Source organism: Rattus norvegicus, chromosome 17, assembly GCF_036323735.1.
Source record: "Rattus norvegicus strain BN/NHsdMcwi chromosome 17, GRCr8, whole genome shotgun sequence".
NCBI lineage: Eukaryota > Metazoa > Chordata > Mammalia > Rodentia > Muridae > Rattus > Rattus norvegicus.
The window spans coordinates 18153217-18172134 of NC_086035.1; the positions used below are offsets into that span (position 1 = coordinate 18153217).

An 18918-nucleotide genomic window follows, 5' to 3' on the forward strand; every position below is an offset into this window, starting at 1 on the left:
ACATGGGGACAAGGAGCTTGGACTCACTGACCTCTCTGTTCCAGGAAACCACGGCCACTCGGTAAGGGACAGCCATGCCTCTCTGGGCCACAGCTCCGGCAGCTTCGTCGGTCCCACCCTGGGACATGCTCTTCAGACAGCTGTGACCCAGCTTGACCTCAGACCAGCATGGGGGAGCCCTGCACTTCCCCTCCCCAGTGGGAGAAGTAGCACTTTGTCCCATGGCGAATCACGGCCCCTGCTCTTTCCAGAGAGGAAGAGAATGAAAATCTTGGCTTACCTACGTGGCAGTATTCTCATGAGCACTTCGTACACGCCCCACTGTGCAAAGACCTCCACAGACTCAAACGTTATTCTTGTACGTTTTTAATCAGTTCTTCCTGCAGACTCTGGAGTCAGTGCTCTGATCCCTTTTTTATAAATAATATATATTATGTATATGAATTTGTGTATCTATGGTATGTCTGTTCAGAGACATATCTGCACACTAAAAGGCAGATAGATGATTTGTCGAAAATCACAAGGTACTGGACTTTGTTACAAAGCGACCCTGGTGACTGCTTTGACACGAGCAGATGAAAAGCGTTATTTTATATTCTGTAAGAATGAGGTTCTAAATCCCTCTTTATAGAAAAGGTTGCAGGCACTGTTCTTTATAACCAAAGAACTTCCAGGAGACTGAACGTCTTTGCTGTCCACTCTGTTCTGTGTGAGTGATGTAATCTCACTCCAGTGTGGTGCCATACTTCCCTTGGCTACCGAGCCACGTGCTGCCCTGGTCCCTGCCCCCTTTCCTAAGCACACAGAAACCATACAGCTACAACAGTCTTCCACCTAGCCTGGGACCTATTGACTTGACATTGACCATTGACTCGGCTGGGGCTCTGTCTTCCCCCCTAGCATTTGTCATGTCTTGTCCACCTGTGCAAGCAGGTGGGGTGCACAGGGCAGTGTCACAACAGCAACGCAACAATGTACCAAGAGTTGGGGAAGAGTCTTGGTTGGTGGCTTCTTTATCAGTCTGATTCAGAATTGCTAGATTCTCTTGTGGTGGTGGCTTGCCATTTTGCTCGACTCTAGAAAATGCTGAAGAGAAGGACTGAGCTATCAAGTTCGTAGGTTTACACGTCACCTTGTTTGAGGGGGATTAGATATGGACCGCTCCGTTGTCATTCTTTTCCCTTTTTTTTTTTTTTTCAAAGTATCCTGCGAGGAGAGACATTGTAGGATCGTGCGTGGAAGAATTTTACAAATATATTTTATGTACTTACTCTGTAGATGCCTGTACAATGTTGTGTTGTGAGGAAGTGAGAGAGCATGTGCAGCCTGCTGTACTTTTTATTTTTTAAGTCCTTAGCATTGGTGAGGGAGGCCTGGGAGACTCTATTGAAAAGCTGCTGTTTGTGTGTGTGGTGAGCTGACGGTAGTGTTTTACTATCATCCGTTGAAAACAAAAACTGTAATTTATATTCCCTTTCGACTTTGTATTTAATTGGTACAGATTTGTGTGTGTTTTAGAATACAAACTGTCTAATTCAGAGTTCAAAGCGTTGATCAGTCTGTCTGTTCTTAATTACCTTCCCGTGGGGTGGGATCAGAGCTCAGTGGCTAATCTGTCGCCTGTGCAAGAATGAGGGCCGGGGTTCGATTCCCAGAACCCATATTTGATAAAAGAAAGAAAAATGCAAGCCAAGCACGGTGGTGGATGCAGAGAGGTGTGGATCCTTACGGCTCGCTGGCTAGCAAGCCTCATCTAAGCAGTGAATCCCAGACCAGTGAGAGATTCTGTTTCAAAAAGCAAGGTGAGCAACGTCTGAGGAATGGCACGGCATTGTCCTGTAGGCTACACACTCTCCTACTGCCATTGGGTTATTGAGGGCTTCATGTCAGCCAGGCACTGCACCAGAAACATGTGACATTTCCTTTGATCTCATCTGATGGCACAGTCACTGTGGGCACCGTGTTGGTTAATGGAGGGCCACAGCAGAGACGTTGGCGACGGAGACTCAGCAAAGCTGGGTTTCAGGGCGCACATGTCTGGCTGGCCTCTTCCCTCTGTCTTCTGCTGGGTAGCATGATCGGGAAGAACTGCACTTGCAGAGGGCAGTTATAGGACACGGCAATGTGTGGTGTGATAACGACAGGCTGTTGACATAACAGAAAGCCAGGGGCCTTCTGGGACAGGGGAGACATGAATTGTCTCCAAGCAAACCTCAAACCCGTGGACCAGTAGTGTTGAAGATGCCCTTGCAGAGTCTTTTTAAGAAAACAGCTTGTTTTGAGGTTTCCAGGAAATGGAGCTTAACAACAAGTGCTTTAGGTGGACTTCCAGGAGCGAATAGACCAAGGGAATGGGAAACTCACCTAAAGTGTATGCAGTAGGGGTTGGGGATTTGGCTCAGTGGTAAAGCGCTTGCCTAGGAAGCGCAAGGCCCTGGGTTCGGTCCCCAGCCCCGAAAAAAAGAAAAAAAAAAGTGTATGCAGTAGGCTTGAGGAAAGTAAGCAGCTATGTGATCTTAAACAGTGATGGTTCAACAGTCAAGTGCTTGAGGGGTAGCTCATTCAGGAAGTGTTTGCTGTTGAAGCACGAACACCCAAGTTCAGATTCCCAGCATCCCTGTAAAATGTTGGGCATTGCAGCATTGCCTTATGGGAAAAATAATTGTTTATAAAAATATCTTTAAAATTCATTAAGGGCAGACACTTACCTTATTAAATTATACTGCCCCAAGTTGTAGAGAGATGTTTCTTGTGTACTATATGGAAGTATAACCTGTCAATAAAAATCTGACAGCCTGGGGCTGGGGATTTAGCTCAGTGGTTAGAGCGCTTGCCCGGCAAGCGCAAGGCCCTGGGTTCGGTCCCCAGCTCCGAAAAAAAAAAAAAAAAAAAGACACTATTCAAGCCTCAGAACAACACTAGGGAGACACCAATCCCCTATTTCTGTGATTAAACTTCATTTAAAAAGTAAAGCTTTCTGGTCAAGTAATGAAAGGGTCTTGAAAGATGTGATTGAATTCATATTGCCTTTTGGAGTAAATGCCAACAAGAGTATGATTCTGGCACACAATTGAATAAGACTGTAATTTTTCAGCCCAAACTTCCTATAGTATCAGTGACATACATCTTTCTGTAATGTACAGCTCATCTCCCAGACTAAGATCCGAGAAGAAAGAGTAAAACATCCATAGTCACGCGTGTGCATAAATAATCCTGGCGCTTGGGATGCAGAGGGCAGGAGGATCACTGCAACTTCAGAGTCACCCAGGGCTGCACAGTAAAACCACGTCTCAAAAAAACACAACAAAACAATAACACTAAATCTGCAACCTACACAGTTCATGTCAGGTTTTCTCCTAACCAAAAGAAAGCCAGTTCTGACAGCACAGCATCTTCAGCAGAGGCCCAAAGCTTACAGTCCCCTCTTGACTGTGGGGAGAGAAGTCCAGAAGGTTCTGGAAAAGAGCAGGAGGCAGATCCATTCTTCTGTTGAGCAGGGAGGGGTCTCAGTGAAAACAAAAGCCCAGAGACTAAATTGAACCTGCTTGTCATTGTTTCTAATCTGAGGGGAGGAAAAGGGGAGTACAGGTTTGAGATCCAGTTGTTTCCGGAATAAGATGTGAACAGGTGTGACCTAACCACACACACACACACACGCATGCACGCACACATGCACCCAGGCACACACACCCTCAGATCTGAGACATTCACCCACCACTGTGTGTTCTTGGTAAAACAAGACTCATTGGGTGCCTGTGTCCTTGTAGACCGTCCTCATGTAGGAGACTATAGGTTCCAGATGCCGTGCCGTGCCTCTGTCATTATAACCTGAACCCGCAGGTAATAGTTGCCATCTTGGGGGGCTTCTCATGGTGAGAACAGAACTCTGGATAGAATCCTTCATGACCCCTGTTTATGAAGATGTTGGGATACTAATTAATAGGACAGTTGTATTGTATATAGGATATTGTGTTGTTGCAAAAAAACAGAAACAAAAACGACTGCTCTCATCTTGAAGGGAATAAGGGATAGTTTATCCTGGGGTCATTTGAGGGACCATGGCCTGTGAACACAGATTTAGGTTACCCCATCCCATGTTCCAGCATGAGAGTCATTTTGTGAAGTTTTACAGGACAGAGAAAGTAATAAATCAAGGTAAGTTTAAAAATACTTTGAGGGCTGGGGATTTAGCTCAGTGGTAGAGCGCTTACCTAGGAAGCGCAAGGCCCTGGGTTCGGTCCCCAGCTCCGAAAAAAAAAAAAGAACCAACTAAAAATACTTTGGAATACTTTGGTGAGTATATCAAAGAGTCAGGTACAGCAAAATGGGGAAGCTTTTCTGTAGACCCAAGATGCTCTCTGATGGCATTCTTAGCTTCTGGGATGGTAGAAGCCAGTAGTCTGTTAATAGATTTCTAAAATATTATCTGTTCGTCACGGGATGTTGGTTCAGATTCAGAGATGGTCGAGGAATGCCTGTTCCAAAGGGCTATCACTAGTCCAAGATAAGGTAACTAGCCTTTGGACTAGCCTTAGGAATGATGGTAGCTGCAACATTCCTAAAATTCTATTCAGTCATCCAGTCTCTGTAGACACAGCTTCTTTAGGGATTCTCACCAATACTTGTAAGAAGTAATGGTTATAAAGGTGAGTTTGGAAAGAGTTTCTGAGAAACAGACTAAGTACCTTGGTGATTAAAAACTTGGTTTGGCATTAGGCGGAGCTTGGGGAGTTTTGTGAAGAGTCGGGGGAAGGATTGAGGGACTTGGAATGGATAGGAATGCCACAAGAAAAACAAGAGTCAACTAACTGCTGCACCCTTGGGGGCTCCCAGAGGCTAATCTGCCAACCAAAGAGCATACAAGGGCTGGACCTAGGTCCCCTCCTCCCGCTTCCCTCCTGTGCACATGTGTAGCAGATGTGCAGCTTGGTCTTCATGCAGCTCCCCTGACAATTGGGACAGGGGCTGTCCCTCACTCTGCTGCCTGCCTGTGGTTCCTGTTTCCCCTGACTGGACTGCTTTGTCTCGCTGCTTTTGTGGGAGAGGATGTGCCTAGTCCCGCAGTGACCTGAGGTTCCAGGGTGGGTTGGTACCCAGGGAGGGCTTCCTTCCCCTTTCTCAGAGGAGAGGGGAAGGAGGATGGAGGGAGGAGCTATGGGGGTGAGAGAGTGGAGAGCTGTGAGCAGAATCTAAAGTGAATTTTTAGGAAGCTGGGTTTGGTTTATCATAATATTAACCACTCACAGTACCCCTAATGCCTTGAACTTTTCAGATTTTTGGGATTTTTTTTGTTTTTTTTTTTGTTTGTTTTTGTTTATTTGTTTGTTTTGTTTTGTTTTTGAGTCAGGGTCTCTCTGTGTAGTCCTGGTTGTCCTGGAACTCACAAATCCTCCTACATCTGTCTCTCCTGGGATTAAAGATTTGAACACCCAGAAATGGTGTTTATGACGATTTAAGCAGATATTTGGGGCTTCGTCTCCTGAAGTCCTGCCCAAGTCATAGAGATACTGATTTTATTTCTGTATTTCTGTGTGTATGTATATACCACAGCATATACGTGGAAGTCTGAGAACAGATCAAAGAAGTCACTTTCTTCCTTCTACCCTGTGGGTTCTGGGTCAAACGCAGGTCCTCAGTCTTGACACACGGAGCCTGCTTACTTGCCTGAGATTTCCTGAAAACAAGCCAGGCATGATGGCTTGTACTTATAATGCTCACGTTGAGATACTGAGGTAGCAAGAGCGCTGTGAGTTGTGGGTCAGTTTGGGGTACATTTGAGCTTTGGAGGACCTGGGACTACAGGGTGAGCTCTTATTTCAAGAGGAGAGAGAAGAGCCACTTACTGTCACACCTTTCCTCTCAGCACTCAGGCAGAGGCAGGCTGATCTCTGAGTTTGAGGCCAGCCCCGTCTACTGAGCAAGTTCCAGGACAACTACAGAGGGCTACAGAGAGAAACCCTGTCTCAAAGGCGAAGGGTGGGGGCTGTAGAGTGGGGGAGGGGATTACGTCACTGTCTTCCTAATCCTGTAAGAAGGATTTGAGAATCAATAGCTCTAATTTCCTGGGGCCTTTTTGTTTGTTCACCTGCTTGCTTTGTCTTTTTGTAGGTTTGTTGCGGTTGCGGGTGTTTTGTTTTGTTTTGTTTTGTTTCAAGACTGGTTTCTCTGTGTAGCCCTGGCTGTCCCGGAATTTGCCCAGAAGACCAACCTGACCTCAAATGCAGAGATCTGCCTGCCTCTGCCTCTTCCTCCCAAGTGCTTGGAATTAAAGGTGTGTGCCACCTCTGCCTGCCCCATTTCCCGGATTTAGAATAATTGTTTTAAGTGAGCAAATAAAGCTACGGGTCTACGAGATTGGTTAAACTAACCCGCCTTCACCGAATCTGCATAATCTGTGAAGCCTGTGGTTAACCACAAATAAGCTAAGCCTGCTTAGCTAACACCGGAGTTAGACTAGTGAGCTACAACAACTGCCGAGTTGAGAGAAACCGCCCAGTAAGGAGGATGTGAAAGCTATCTTCCCTACCACTCGGGCTCAGGGCTGCTTTGATAAGACGATGGCAATTTATGGACATTTTTTTTGCTAGTCCTTGTGTGTGCTGGGTTATACATTTGTAACCCATGTAGTATATTAGTGACTGTGATGAGGTGAATTATCCTTAGGTTATTGACTCAATGTAACAATTAGCATCATCTCAACACTACTTATTTTGTGTTTGAAACAAGGTCTCGTGTATCCTAGGCTGGTTCCAAACCCACTGTGTAGCCAAGGATTTTTTTTTTAAGATTTATTTATTTATCTATTTAATGTATACGAGTACACTGTAGCTGTCTTCAGACACACCAGATCTCATTACAGATGGTTGTGAGCCACCATGTGGTTGCTGGGAATTGAACTCAGGACCTCTGGAAGAGCAGTCAGAGCTCTTAACCGCTGAGCCATTTCTCCAGCCCCCCAAGGATGGTTTTGAACTTCTAGGATCCTCCTGCCTCCACCAGCCAAGTGCTGGAATTATGGGCTTGTGCCACCACCTCCTGTGTTTGGGGTACGGGAGAGCAAGCCCAGGGCATCGTGCATGCAGCAAAAGCCCGCTTCTCAACCCAGCCTCATCTTGTGCAGATTTTAATAGATCTAGAATTCGGAGGTCTGTAAGTCTGAGATGTTCTGAGTCTAGTAGCTCTCGAGGTTACGGTCGGCCTCAGTTTTCTGAAGGGATGTGTGGGAGGAGGAGGACCTACTTTTAGAATAGTCCACCCTCAGCTTGTGCCTCCTCACCATGCAGATCTCCACATGGTGCTTAGGTGCCCTCATTGTTGAGTTTCTGTCTAAGCTCCACCCCCACAGCTACCTGGGAACAGCCAGGTATGCCCCGCCCCACAGTCGCCTAGCAACAGCCAGTTGTGCCTGACTATATAAGGGGGCTGCTTGCCCCCCCCTCTCTCTTACCCTCTCTTACTCCTCTTGCTCTTTGTTCTTCTCTGTTCTTGCCCCCATACACACACACACGCGCGCGCGCGCGCGCGCGCGCGCGCCCATGGCCGGTCGCCTTCCCTCTCTTCTACTCTTCTCTCATTAAACCTCTCCACCATTGTGAAACCATGGTGTTTGGGTGTCTTCTATCCGGGCACTGGCCGAGATTCGATTAAGATAGTGCACCCTCAGCTTAGTGCTTAGGTGTCCCTTGTTGGTCTTCTGTCTAAGCTCCACCCCACAGCTACCTGGGAACACCCAGGTATGCTCCGCCCCACAGTTGCCTGGCAACGGTCAACTGTGCCTGACACTATAAAAGGGGCAGCTTGCCCCTCTCATTCTCTTTGTTCTTCTCTTCTCTCTTCCCCTCTGTCCCTGCCCCTTCTCTCCCCATTCCTCCCCCCTTCCCTCCCCGGGCCCATGACCGGCCTCCTTTACTTATCCCTCCTTCTACTCTTCTTCTCTCATCAAATCTTTCCACGTGAAACCATGTTGGCTTGGTGTGTTCTGTCCAGGCGCAGGCTGAGATTTAAACCCCACCATTGGTCCTAACATTGGTGCTAACACTCATACCACAGAGCTCCTCAGACCTCCACATAGTGCTTAGTGTCCTCATACCACAGAAGTGGCTTCCCTCTGTGAAGTGAGTAGCTTGAGAGGGCACACAGGGGCTGGAGAGATGGCTCAGTGGCTAAGAGCACTGACTGCTCTTCCAGAGGTCCTGAGTTCAATTCCCAGCAACCACATGGTGGCTCACAACCATCTGGAATGGAAACCCATGCATACATTCTGGTGTGTCTTAAGACAATGACAGTGTACAGTGTAGTTACACAAAACAAATTAATCTTGAGAGAGAGAGGGAGAGAGAGGGGGAAAGGGAGAGAGAAAGCGCGCGCACACAGAAGTCTAGGATGCTTTTTGTGACCTTATGCTAAAGGCACATGTGATGGTTTGTACATGCTTGGCCCAGGGAGTGGCACTATTAGAAGGTGTGACCCTGTTGGATTAGGTGTGTCACCATTGCCATGGGCTTTAAGACCCTCATCCTAGCTGCCTGGAAGCCAGTATTCTGCTAGCAGCCTTCAGATGAAGATGTAAAACCCTTAGCTCCCTCTGCACCAGGCCTGCCTGGATGCTGCCATGTTCCTGCCTTGATGATGATGGACTGAGCCTCTGAAGCTGTAAGCCAGCCCTGATGTTATCCTTATAAGAATTGCCTTGGTCATAGTGTCTGTTCATAGCAGTAAAACCCTAACTAAGACAGCACAGATTCTTAGGTCTCTCTCTGCTGATGGAGAAGACAAGTGGACTCTTCCATTTGAAGACTGTGAAGAACCCGTAGACATTTTAAAGCCACCGTCTGTGAAAAGCTAGGGCCAGGGAAAGCATACCAAAATCTATAAAGCGAATACGAGTTCATCTCCTACGACTTTCATTCATATAGTCCAGGGCAGGAAAGGTCCCACTAAAGACCAAAGACATATCAGGGAAATGTCAGGCATGGTGGTGCAGGCCTTCAGTGCCAGCACTTGGGAGCAGAGGCAGGTAGATTAAGGACAGCCTAGCTTACATAGTGAATTCTGAACTTGGCAGGAGTTGGTCCTCTCCTACCATATGGGTTCCAGAAACTGAACTCAGGTCATAAGTCTTGGCAGCCTTATCTATGGAGCCATCCCATGGCAGAGGGTGGGGAACAGATTCTAATGAAGACAGACTTTTGAAACCCCTGTTCCTCTCTGATGTTGACAGATATTTAGCCTAAGAGTCCGTTTCCCTACCTGCAAAATCAGGCCAACGGCAGCTCCCACCTCTGAAGACCATGCATGTGAATCCCCTGAGCTGAGGACGTAGACACTGGACAGATTCAGGTGCTTTCTAATATCAGACAGACATACCGACCCTACTCACAGAGCATGCTGTCCTGTGGGTTCCCACTTTGGTGTAAATGACAAACCTTTCTTCATGGGTGGCTTAGCTTTTAGCTGTCACCAAGGCATACTCTGAAACAAAGCCAAAAATGAAAATGCATCTAAAAACTGAACAGATGTATTAGAATGGGACAGATTCTGAGCCAGCCGTGGTGGCACACGCCTTCCATCCCAGCCCTTGAAAGGCAGAGTCAGGTCGATCTCCGGGAGTTTGAGGCCACCTGATCTACAGAGTGCCCCATATGCAGAGAAAACTTGTCTTAAAAAACAGTAGAAGAATATCTGCCTGCATTTCGGGTCCAGGTTAGTTAAAAACTCAAGAATGAACGAAAAGAATATTTTCAGCAAAGACAAAGGGTTACATCATTATAGAGATTTGAGCCAGTACTTTTTCTTTCTTTCTTTCTTTTTTTTCTTCCTTTTTTTTTTTTTCTGGAGCTAAGGACCGAATCCAGGGACTTGCACTTGCTAGGCAAGCCCTCTACCACTTTGTTTTTTAAGATTTTATGCAGTCCTGGCTGTCCTGAAATTCACTATGTATTTAAAAGGAATTTTTTATTTAAAAAATACAGTTTTAAAGATAAGGTTTCACGGGCTGGAGAGATGTCTCAGCGGTCAAGAGCACTGACTGCTCTTCCAGAGGTCCTGAGTTCAATTCCCAGCAATCACATGGTGGCTCACACCCATCTGAAATGGGATCTGATACCCTCTTCTGGTGTGTCTGAAGACAGCTACAATGTACTCATATACATTTTAAAAAAATCGTAAAAAACAAAAACAAAAACAAAAAAAACCCCAAAAAACAACAACAAAAAATGTCCACTTTAAAAAAAAAAAAAAGGATAAGGTTTCACTATGTCGCTCTGGCTATACTAGAACTCTCTGTAGACCAGGGTGGCCTAGAATTCGGAGACCTTCCTGCTTCTGTTTCCCACCCCATCTCATACTGGGATGAAAGGCATGTGCTACCATGTCCAGCCAGGAGTCTATTCTTTCAATTGTTCATGTATGTGTGTAGATTTATGAAGGTGACTGCAGTGTTCTCATTAATCAAACGTATTGGCTCCCTTGGCTATGAGCCTCCCAATGTCGATACTATGATCTGAGCTCACGTCCTCTGCTAGAGCATCAAACACCCCTAAGTGCCAAGCCATCTCTCCAGTCCTAAATCATAAGAGTGCTACAAACTACTCAAAGCAAACAACATACAAATATATCCTGAGGGATGGAGAGACGGCTCAAAGGTTAAAAGCACTTGCTGTTCTTCCAGAGGACCCACGCTTGGTTCCCAGTACCCAGATAATAGCTTAAAATCATCTGTAAGGGCAGTTCCAGGGGGCCCAATGTCTTCTACTGACCTCTGCATGCAAATTGTGCAGAGAGAGAGAGAGAGAGAGAGAGAGGCAGGCAGGCAGAGAAAGAGAGAGAGGAGAGACAGAGACAGACAAAAACACAGAGAAAGATAGACACAGAGAGAAACAGAGAATGAAAAGAGACAGAGAGGCCAATTCCGAGCCAAGGGCTCACTGGGTGAGATCTGCTGATAAAGCCTCCCTGAAGTGGAAATTCCTGGAGGCTAGAGGTACCCCCAGGCTCACCAGGGAGTAGTAATAGCACAAAGTGGACTGTCTGGTATGACATGCCTTGGTCCTGTTAGCAACAAGGTTACATACACACACACACACCACCGCCACCACCACCCATCACCACCACCACCACCACCCCTTACCCTAACCTCAGGATCAAACATCTCCATCTCCAGATGGAATAAAGCCAAATCAGCTCGTCTGTCACTGAGAAGGAAAGGAAGAGAAGACACACGCATCAGCACAGGGCTGGCCTAAGAGAACTCCATCTCTCCTTCCAACCGGCCAAGTCTACGATTCCTTTAGAACCCCCTTCATCTCTGTACTAACCTTTCAGAGAAATAAAAGCCGTGTCGATCCCTCCGCTTAGAAGGACGATTTTATTTATGATGTGCAGCAGAGTGCTCTGCCGACAGCCGGCATCACTTACAACACTTCCTGATCAATCATCTTTCGAGAGGCACTGGCACTTAGTCCGTGTTAAAGGAAGAGATGCTGTGCAAGCCTACGGTCTACATAGGTAGACATTAGCCTCTGTCTCCATCTCCCTTTCCCCCGCTTTGGCTTTGTTTAATAATATGCAGTATTCTGATGTCACAATAACACTCCCTGGGCTGCTGAATCAAGTCAATAAACACAACTGCTCTGTCAATATCAACCACCATCCCCAGGGGTGAGTCTGCCCAGCCATGACTTGGAAATGGTTTTCAGTTGGTGTATCCAGTACCAGTCTAGGTGGACTCCTGTGGGTTCCAAAGCAGCTCTGGTTTCCCAACCTCCTTTGGAATCCAACAGGGGCCCTGCCTGGGGAGGAGACATGGATAACCTAGCACACCGTACCTAGGTAGAGTCCCAGGAGGCTCAAATTGAGAGATGGCTCAGTGGTTAAGAGTATTGATGGGGTTGGGGATTTAGCTCAGTGGGGGTTGGGGATTTAGCTCAGTGGTAGAGCACTTGCCTAGGAAGCGGAAGGCCCTGGGTTTGATCCCCAGCTCCGGAAAAAAAGAACCAAAAAAAAAAAAAAAAAGAGTATTGACTGCTTGGGGTTGGGGATTTAGCTCAGTGGTAGAGTGCTTGCCTAGCAAGCACAAGGCCCTGGGCTCAAACCCCAGCTCCGGAAAAAAAAAAAAAGAGTATTGACTGCTCTTCCAGAGGTCCTGAGTTCAAATCCCATCAACCACATGGTGGCTCACAACCCTCTGTAATGAGATCTGATGTCCTCTTCTGGTGTGTCTGAAGACAGCTACAACTGTACTTATATAATAAATAAATAAATCTTTTTTTTTAAAGAGGAAAATAACGGTATGCACGTGTGCAGGCATATGTACACATACGAACATGGGCACACACCATAGGGGCTAGTGGGATGGCTTAGTGGGCAGAAATTATTCCCGCCAAGTCTGACAACCTAAGTTTGATCATCAGGACTCCCATGGTGGAGAGAACTGATGTCGCAAGTTGACCTCTGACCTTTATACATGTTCCAAGGTGCACCGTAACACATGCACGCACAAGTGCGCGCACACACACAATTTAAAATGTGATATTCTTGGAGCATGGACAGGAGACTAAGGGATGATCTAATAAGGACTGGAAAAAAACATCTAATAATAGCCAGCTCTGTCCACATTCGTTTGGCCTGAGTCGTCCTTCCTCTGAAAGATGGAGATAGACTTCTCAAGATTTTGATCCTGTCCAGGGGAAAAAAATTTTTTTTCCTGGATGCGACCACTTAGGAAGGAATGGATGAAGGGAAGAAAGAGTGAAAGGCAGAAAAGACAGAGGGTGTGAGAAAGGGAGACCTCCAGGAGCCACGGGAGCCACACCCATAAAGAGGCCAGAGGGCAAGGGAAACTGAAACACTGTAGAAAAAAACATTGTAGAGGTTTGTTAAAAGACATCCCCTGGTTGGGGATTTAGCTCAGTGGTAGAGCGCTTGTCTAGCAAGCTCAAGGCCCTGGGTTCCGTCCCCAGCTCCGAAAAAAAAAAGAAAAAAGAAAAAAAAAAAAGACATCCCCTGGAGCTATCGGTGATGTCCCGGCCTCATAAGCATGAAGACCTGAGTTCTATCCCCAGGACCAACAGGAAGAAGAAAGAAAAGAAAACTGAAAAGAGCCCCCAAAACAAGATCCCTGGGGCTTGGCTGGGTGAGCCACAGCTTAGCAAGAGATTCTGCCTCAAAATTCAAGGTAGAGGGGCTGGACAGATGGCTCAGCGGTAAAGAGCACCAGTTGCTCTCGAAGAGGACCCTGTTTAGTCCCCCAGATGGTAGCTTGCAAATATCTGTAAGTCCAGTTCTGGGGATGCAGTGTACTCTTCTGACTTTTGTGGACACGCATGTAGGACCCATGTGGTACACATATATGTGGGCAAAGCATTCACACGCAAAATAGGTAAAGCCAAAACAGAACAAAACACCAGCAGCAGCAGCAGCAGCAGCAGCTGACCATCTCCTTAGCAGCTGCTATGGTAGCTCACCACTGTCTGTGACTCCAGTTGCAGGGGTTCTGGTGTCCCTTTCTAGCCTCTGTGGGCACGAGGTAGGCCTGTGGCACGCAGGTATAAACGCAGGCAAACACTCGCATAACATGAAATAAAATAAATGTTGTTTGAAAGACAGGGTCTGCCTACGTCACCCTGGCTGTCTTGGGAGGATGAATATTAAATCATCTTTTAAAATTATAAAAATAGAGAATATGCGGGCAATGGGTCAGATATCTCTACAAGGAATTTGTGTTTACGTATTTAATCAAAGTAAAAAATAAAGTTAACCGTATGCCCCTCTGCCACGAGCAAAAGGCCCTGAGCTGTCATTGCGTTTCTACACATAGAACACATACAGGGCACAGCACACACTGGTGGAAGGCAAGATTGAAGGTCTATATTGCACTGACCTTATTCGTAATGTCTCTTAGGGATTAAACCTGGGGTGCTGTGCCTGCTAGGCAAACTTGATACTATTAGACTATATCCCCACCCCCAAACTAGGTCTCCAAATTACTGTACGTATATTTGTCCCTAGTGTCCAGTTCTTACTGTGGTATAATCCCTCAGGGAAAACGGTGTTGATCTGGTTACAAGAAAGGAGCGGGGGGGGGGGGGGGGGGGCTGGGGATTTAGCTCAGTGGTAGAGCGCTTACCTAGGAAGCGCAAGGCCCTGGGTTCGGTCCCCAGCTCCGGAAAAAAAAGAACCAAAAAAAAAAAAAAAAAAAGAAAGGAGCGGGTATTTACTGTTCTCCACCAACCTAGCAATTAGTACACAGTCTGGGGACATTTGTGTTTAAGAGGAAAAGGTGGCCACGAAGGTGTGCGGCTCAGTACAAGGGCCTGCATTTGAGCCCTAGCACCATGTGTGAACATGTGTGTCTATGTGTGCGCACATGTGCATGGGCACATATGGAAGAGGGGTTAAAATATTAAACGTTCTAACAATGAAAGATAATCTTAACAACTCTTATGTTGAGACGTCTTTCAAAGTGCACAGGAAAGCGCTTCATATAAAACTCAGGAAAGACGGGCATGCTCACCCACATTTACAACCTCAGCGCTTAGGGAAGGGAGGCAGCAGGGTAGGTGTTAAGTCTGAAAACTAGCCTGGACTACACAAGGAATTCTAGGCCATCCCTGGGAGACCTTGTCCCAGGAAAAACAAATTGCCGGGCGGTGGTGGCACATGCCTTTGATCCCAGCACTTGAGAAGCAGAAGCAGGCTGATCCCTGAGTTCAAGGCCAGCCTGGTGAGTTCCAAGCCAGTCAAGTACACAGAGAGAAAGCTTGTCTCAACAAACAAACAAACAAACAAAGCTTGCAGAAGGAAATAAGTAAATAAAACACTTTGTATAAATATAGATTCATTCATTCCATAAATGTGGAGATAGGTCAGTGGGCAAAGGAATTTGCTGCCAAGCCTGACTATTTGAGTTCACTCCCCAAGACCTACATAGTAGAAGGAAGACCTGAGTCTGGTAAGTTGTTCTCTGACTTCTATACAAGTCTCTTACCATGTACACACACACACACACACACACACACACACACACACACACACACACACACACACTCTAACACGTAAACGAAATAAATGAAGTCATAAGTAAATAGAATTAATCCTCGCTTAATTTATCCAATTTACATCTGGCACCGTGGATGTAAAATGCTGGGAAATACGAGGTGACAATAGGAGGGTCCTTTCTTTGCAATGGATTATTTATCAAGGCTTCATTATTGATGAGGCTGGTAAGTGACACCCAGCCTGCGTGAACACCATTGCTGCCGCTGTTCACTCCTCGTTCGTTCGTTTGCTCCGCAGGCAGCTTTTGAATCTCGGTCACGGGGCAGCCAACTTGGACTGCCAAGACTTATGAAGGAGGAGTAGCCACCGACGGTGAGTCGGGGTCCCTGTGGACCAGGCACAGTTTGAGGGTGCGTTTTCCGAATGACTAGTGGGAACTCAGTCAGAATTCAGTGTTTTCACCTCAGCCTTCCTCTCTGCTCTCTGCCATTGCTCCAGAACCTTTCTGTATTGCTTGCAGACAGTGGGAAGATTTCAGCCCAAACTTGCCAGAGACACTTAACCAAAGGAGCCAGCCTCTCTGGTGTGTATCTGAGGTGGATTTGCAATAAATGCTTTTGTTGTTGTTGTTGCTGCTGCTGTTTTTCCTTGCAGCCGGCACAGAAAGTTTCCAGAAATTTCTCCCTCTTTCATTTTAAAGTATTTCTTCAAAAGACCTTGTACTTAAGTTAGCAGTAGAGAAAATGAAGTGGGGAAGCCCAAACCATTCCTTGAGAGAAGGAGCAAGGCTGATTGCTGAGGACGGGGACGCACAGCGGAGTAGGGCAGACCCACTTGCTGAGGAGCTGAGAGAGACACCACTCATTCCGCAAGGCAGGAAGACAAGCGTGGGGCCCCCGCCCTCGTGACCTCCCGGTGCCTTTCTACAAAGTTGCCTGCTTTTTCTTGGGCACAGATCACTGCATCTTCTTAGAAACGGTACCGCTCCGCTTAGACCCTGAAGCAAGGCAGAGAACAGCAACCATACTGGGGTATTAATTAGCAAGCACGGAGCTAACTAAATTCAGCGATGCTGGCAGTAACTCAGCTGAGGGGGATTTAACCTATAGCAGGTGCTTCTCCTGGGGGTAACCCTTACAAGTCACTACTGATCCCCGGAGGGGGCGACATTTTATAGCCGAGCGTGTGAACAAGACCTAGTTGTTTATGTTTTCAAACGTTTAAGGTATGGGTTGGGGAGTGTCTGTTACGCGGTAGAGCGTCTGGTCGGCTTGGATGTTTTTACTTTTTGTTTCCTGTGCACGTGTGGCGTAGAGACATCCTCTCCCCCCCGCCCCCGTAACTGGGGCGGGGTGTTTACACCTCTTACGCTCGCTGGGGCGGGGGGGGGGGGCGTATTTGCTTTTAGTCTGCCTGGGAATACTGATTCTACCCGCTGAGCACTGAGTGCAGGATCCCAGTTTCATTCCACTTTGCTTTGGATTGGAAAGTTCTTTCTGGGGTCTGCTCCTTGATTTCAAAGAACCATGCTTTCGGTAGCTCATGATCCACTGCCGATCTTCTAATGAACCCAAAGAAGGTGAGCCACGGTGTAGCTCCGTGACACCTGAGTGACGGACGTTGGGTTAAACTCCTCTTAGTTGGCCGCTATGTGTAGACGATTGTTGTGGTCAGTCAATGTGCATGGTGGGAGAGAATGCCCTAACTCCGAACTTCATCTCAGCGCACTGAGTACTTGTTTTTGAAGGGAGAATCCATTGCAAAAAGAATTAATACACGGTCAGTTTCTGCTCACTCTGTGCAAAGGGGAAACTTAGCAAATAGGAAGTAAAGAGGAAGTAAAAAAATCACATATGTAGTACAGGCTTCCAGCGCACCAGATCTTCTTTAGCTGTGGGGAACCAATGAACAGCTAAACATCCTAAAGCCTACTGCTTTTGAGAATTCTTGTTATCACATTATATTGGCACGTTTCTAAGTGTTCCTATAAGCAAACGTATTTATTCTTGGCCTAAATAAGAGATGTAGATGGGCCCTTTAATGAGGTTTCTTCCTTCCTTTCTTCTTTCCTTTCTTTTCTTTTTTCTTTCTTCTTTCTTTCTTTTTTTTATTTTTTAATTTTTTTTAAGATTTTATTCATTTATTATATGTAAGTACACTGTAGCTGTCTTCAGACACACCAGAGGAGGGCATCAGATCTCACTACAGATGGTTGTGAGCCACCATGTGGTTGCTGGGAATTGAACTCAGGACCTCTGGAAGAGCAGTCGGTGCTCCTAACCACTGAGCCATCTCTCCAGCCCTATTTTTTAATTTTTTAATGACGAAAACAAAAATACATCTAAAAGCGAAGCTTCTGGAAAAACCATTTGTTCTTCCCTGTCTTGTATCACTCCTCAAACTTGACCTTGGTCTCCTGCCTGGCCTTGCGTTTCAGTGCTGGGTCTCTGAACACATCCTTGTTGACAACAGTTTTGTCCAAGGGGCTATCCACAGAGTACCTTGTGGGCATGAGGTGGTTGTAGTTATAAACTTTCACAAAGGACTTGATCTTGGATCGCTTGGCGATCTTCTTCTTGCCCATGGCAGCTGTCACTTTTCTGGGATAGCGGTCAATTCCAGCCACCAGAGCATGGCTGTAAGGGCGGTCGGAGGTGCCATCATCAATGTTCTTCACGATGACGGCTTTGCGTCCGGAGTAGCGTCCAGCCAGGACCAGCACCACTTTCTCGGGTTTCATAAACTTGCCCATTTCGACAGCAAGCAGCTGGTACCCAGCATGAAGGCTCTTCTTTCTTTCTTTCTTTCTTTCTTTTTTTTTTTTTTTAGTGTGTGTTCAACAGCTTCTCAGGCATCCCCTGTTGAAGAGCCCAAGAACCGTAGGTGTAGGAAGAGTAACTTTTAAACTGTATTATTTATGTGTGTGTAACTGTGCGTACATGGACATGGGCACAGGCATGCAACATAGCACATGTGGGGAATCCGAAGGTGGGTCCTGGGGATTGAATTCAAGACCTCAGGCCAGGCAATGAGTGCCTTATTCATGGATGACCAGTTCAAGGAATATTTTAAGCCAAGGAGCCCATTATAGTTACAATGGATTCTAGAATTTTTCCAGAAGTAATTTTGGGAGAAACTTCCATATTCGAATATTGTCTTGACTTCATCATCTCTCTAAGGAGTCGGGCTACTGCCATCCCTGCTACTGATGTCTGAAAGAGAGAAGCCTGTAGATTTTGTTCCAAATTGTCAGACTTCTCAGCTAGCATTCTGGATCGTCTGGATCGATAATTCAACCCCCAGCATAAGGTGCCTGCCTGCTTGATGGCTTTCCTTAAAACGACAGCTCGTGGAGGTAGTAACGCATGCCTTTAAGCTCAGCACTCAGGAAGCAGAGGACGACAGATCTGAGTTCGAGGCCAGCCTGGTCAACAGAGCGAGTTCCAGGACAGCTAGAGCTACAAAGAGAAACCCTGTCTCAAAAAAACCAAAACCCCAAAACCAACCAAACAAACAAACAAACTGAGAGGGGAGGGTTGCCCAGTGGTTATGAGCATGGACTGCTTTTCCAAAGGACCCAAGTTCAATCTCTAGCACCCACTGCTCCCAAGACCCTGTAACTCCAGCTCCAGGGCATCCGGTACCTCTGGCCTTTGTGGGTACTTGTATTTGGGTGTACACACCCACGCACAGGTGTAAACACATAATTTAAAATAATAAAAAAAGATTTAAAGAATGATTTTGTGCCAATGTCAGAAAGGGGAAGTTCTGAGCAGGCAACACTCTACCGTTTCTTTTCAGAATTTCGCTTTGTTTGGTGTTTTTATTTATGGTTTAGTTTACCTCCATTGTTTCCTGCCACATAATGTTAAGAGAACTTTTTTGTAATAATTAAGAATGCTTGGGGACTAGTAAAGTGTT

At 46.5% G+C, this 18918-nt stretch overlaps 2 protein-coding genes and 1 long non-coding RNA gene across 17 annotated transcripts in view; 1 reads left to right on the forward strand and 2 right to left on the reverse strand.

Annotated features, from left to right (window-relative positions):
• The window catches only part of Kif13a (kinesin family member 13A), a 182537-nt gene extending 180990 nt beyond the window's left edge, over positions 1 to 1547 (forward strand). For 14 of the 15 annotated variants that reach the window (XM_063276527.1, XM_063276529.1, XM_063276531.1 and 11 more), the window contains one exon: positions 45 to 1547. In XM_063276527.1, coding sequence (XP_063132597.1) covers positions 45 to 65 — 21 coding nt within the window. In that variant the 3' untranslated portion in view covers positions 66 to 1547. The remainder of the gene's footprint in view (positions 1 to 44) is intronic. The other variant, NM_001107462.1, reaches the window with a different exon arrangement.
• On the reverse strand, positions 1336 to 12006 carry LOC120097853 (uncharacterized). Its single transcript, XR_005495684.2, has 3 exons — positions 11316 to 12006; positions 11129 to 11192; positions 1336 to 9471 (listed from the first exon to the last, which is right to left on the reverse strand). It is a non-coding gene; the product is annotated as an uncharacterized LOC120097853 (long non-coding RNA).
• A 5294-nt stretch (positions 12007 to 17300) lies between these two features.
• Positions 17301 to 17789, reverse strand: Rpl27-ps4 (ribosomal protein L27, pseudogene 4). The gene has a single exon (XM_063276945.1). The coding sequence runs from the start codon at positions 17747 to 17749 to the stop codon at positions 17387 to 17389; it is 363 nt and encodes a 120-aa protein (XP_063133015.1). The 5' UTR covers positions 17750 to 17789; the 3' UTR covers positions 17301 to 17386.
• Between the last annotated feature and the right edge of the window lie 1129 nt (positions 17790 to 18918).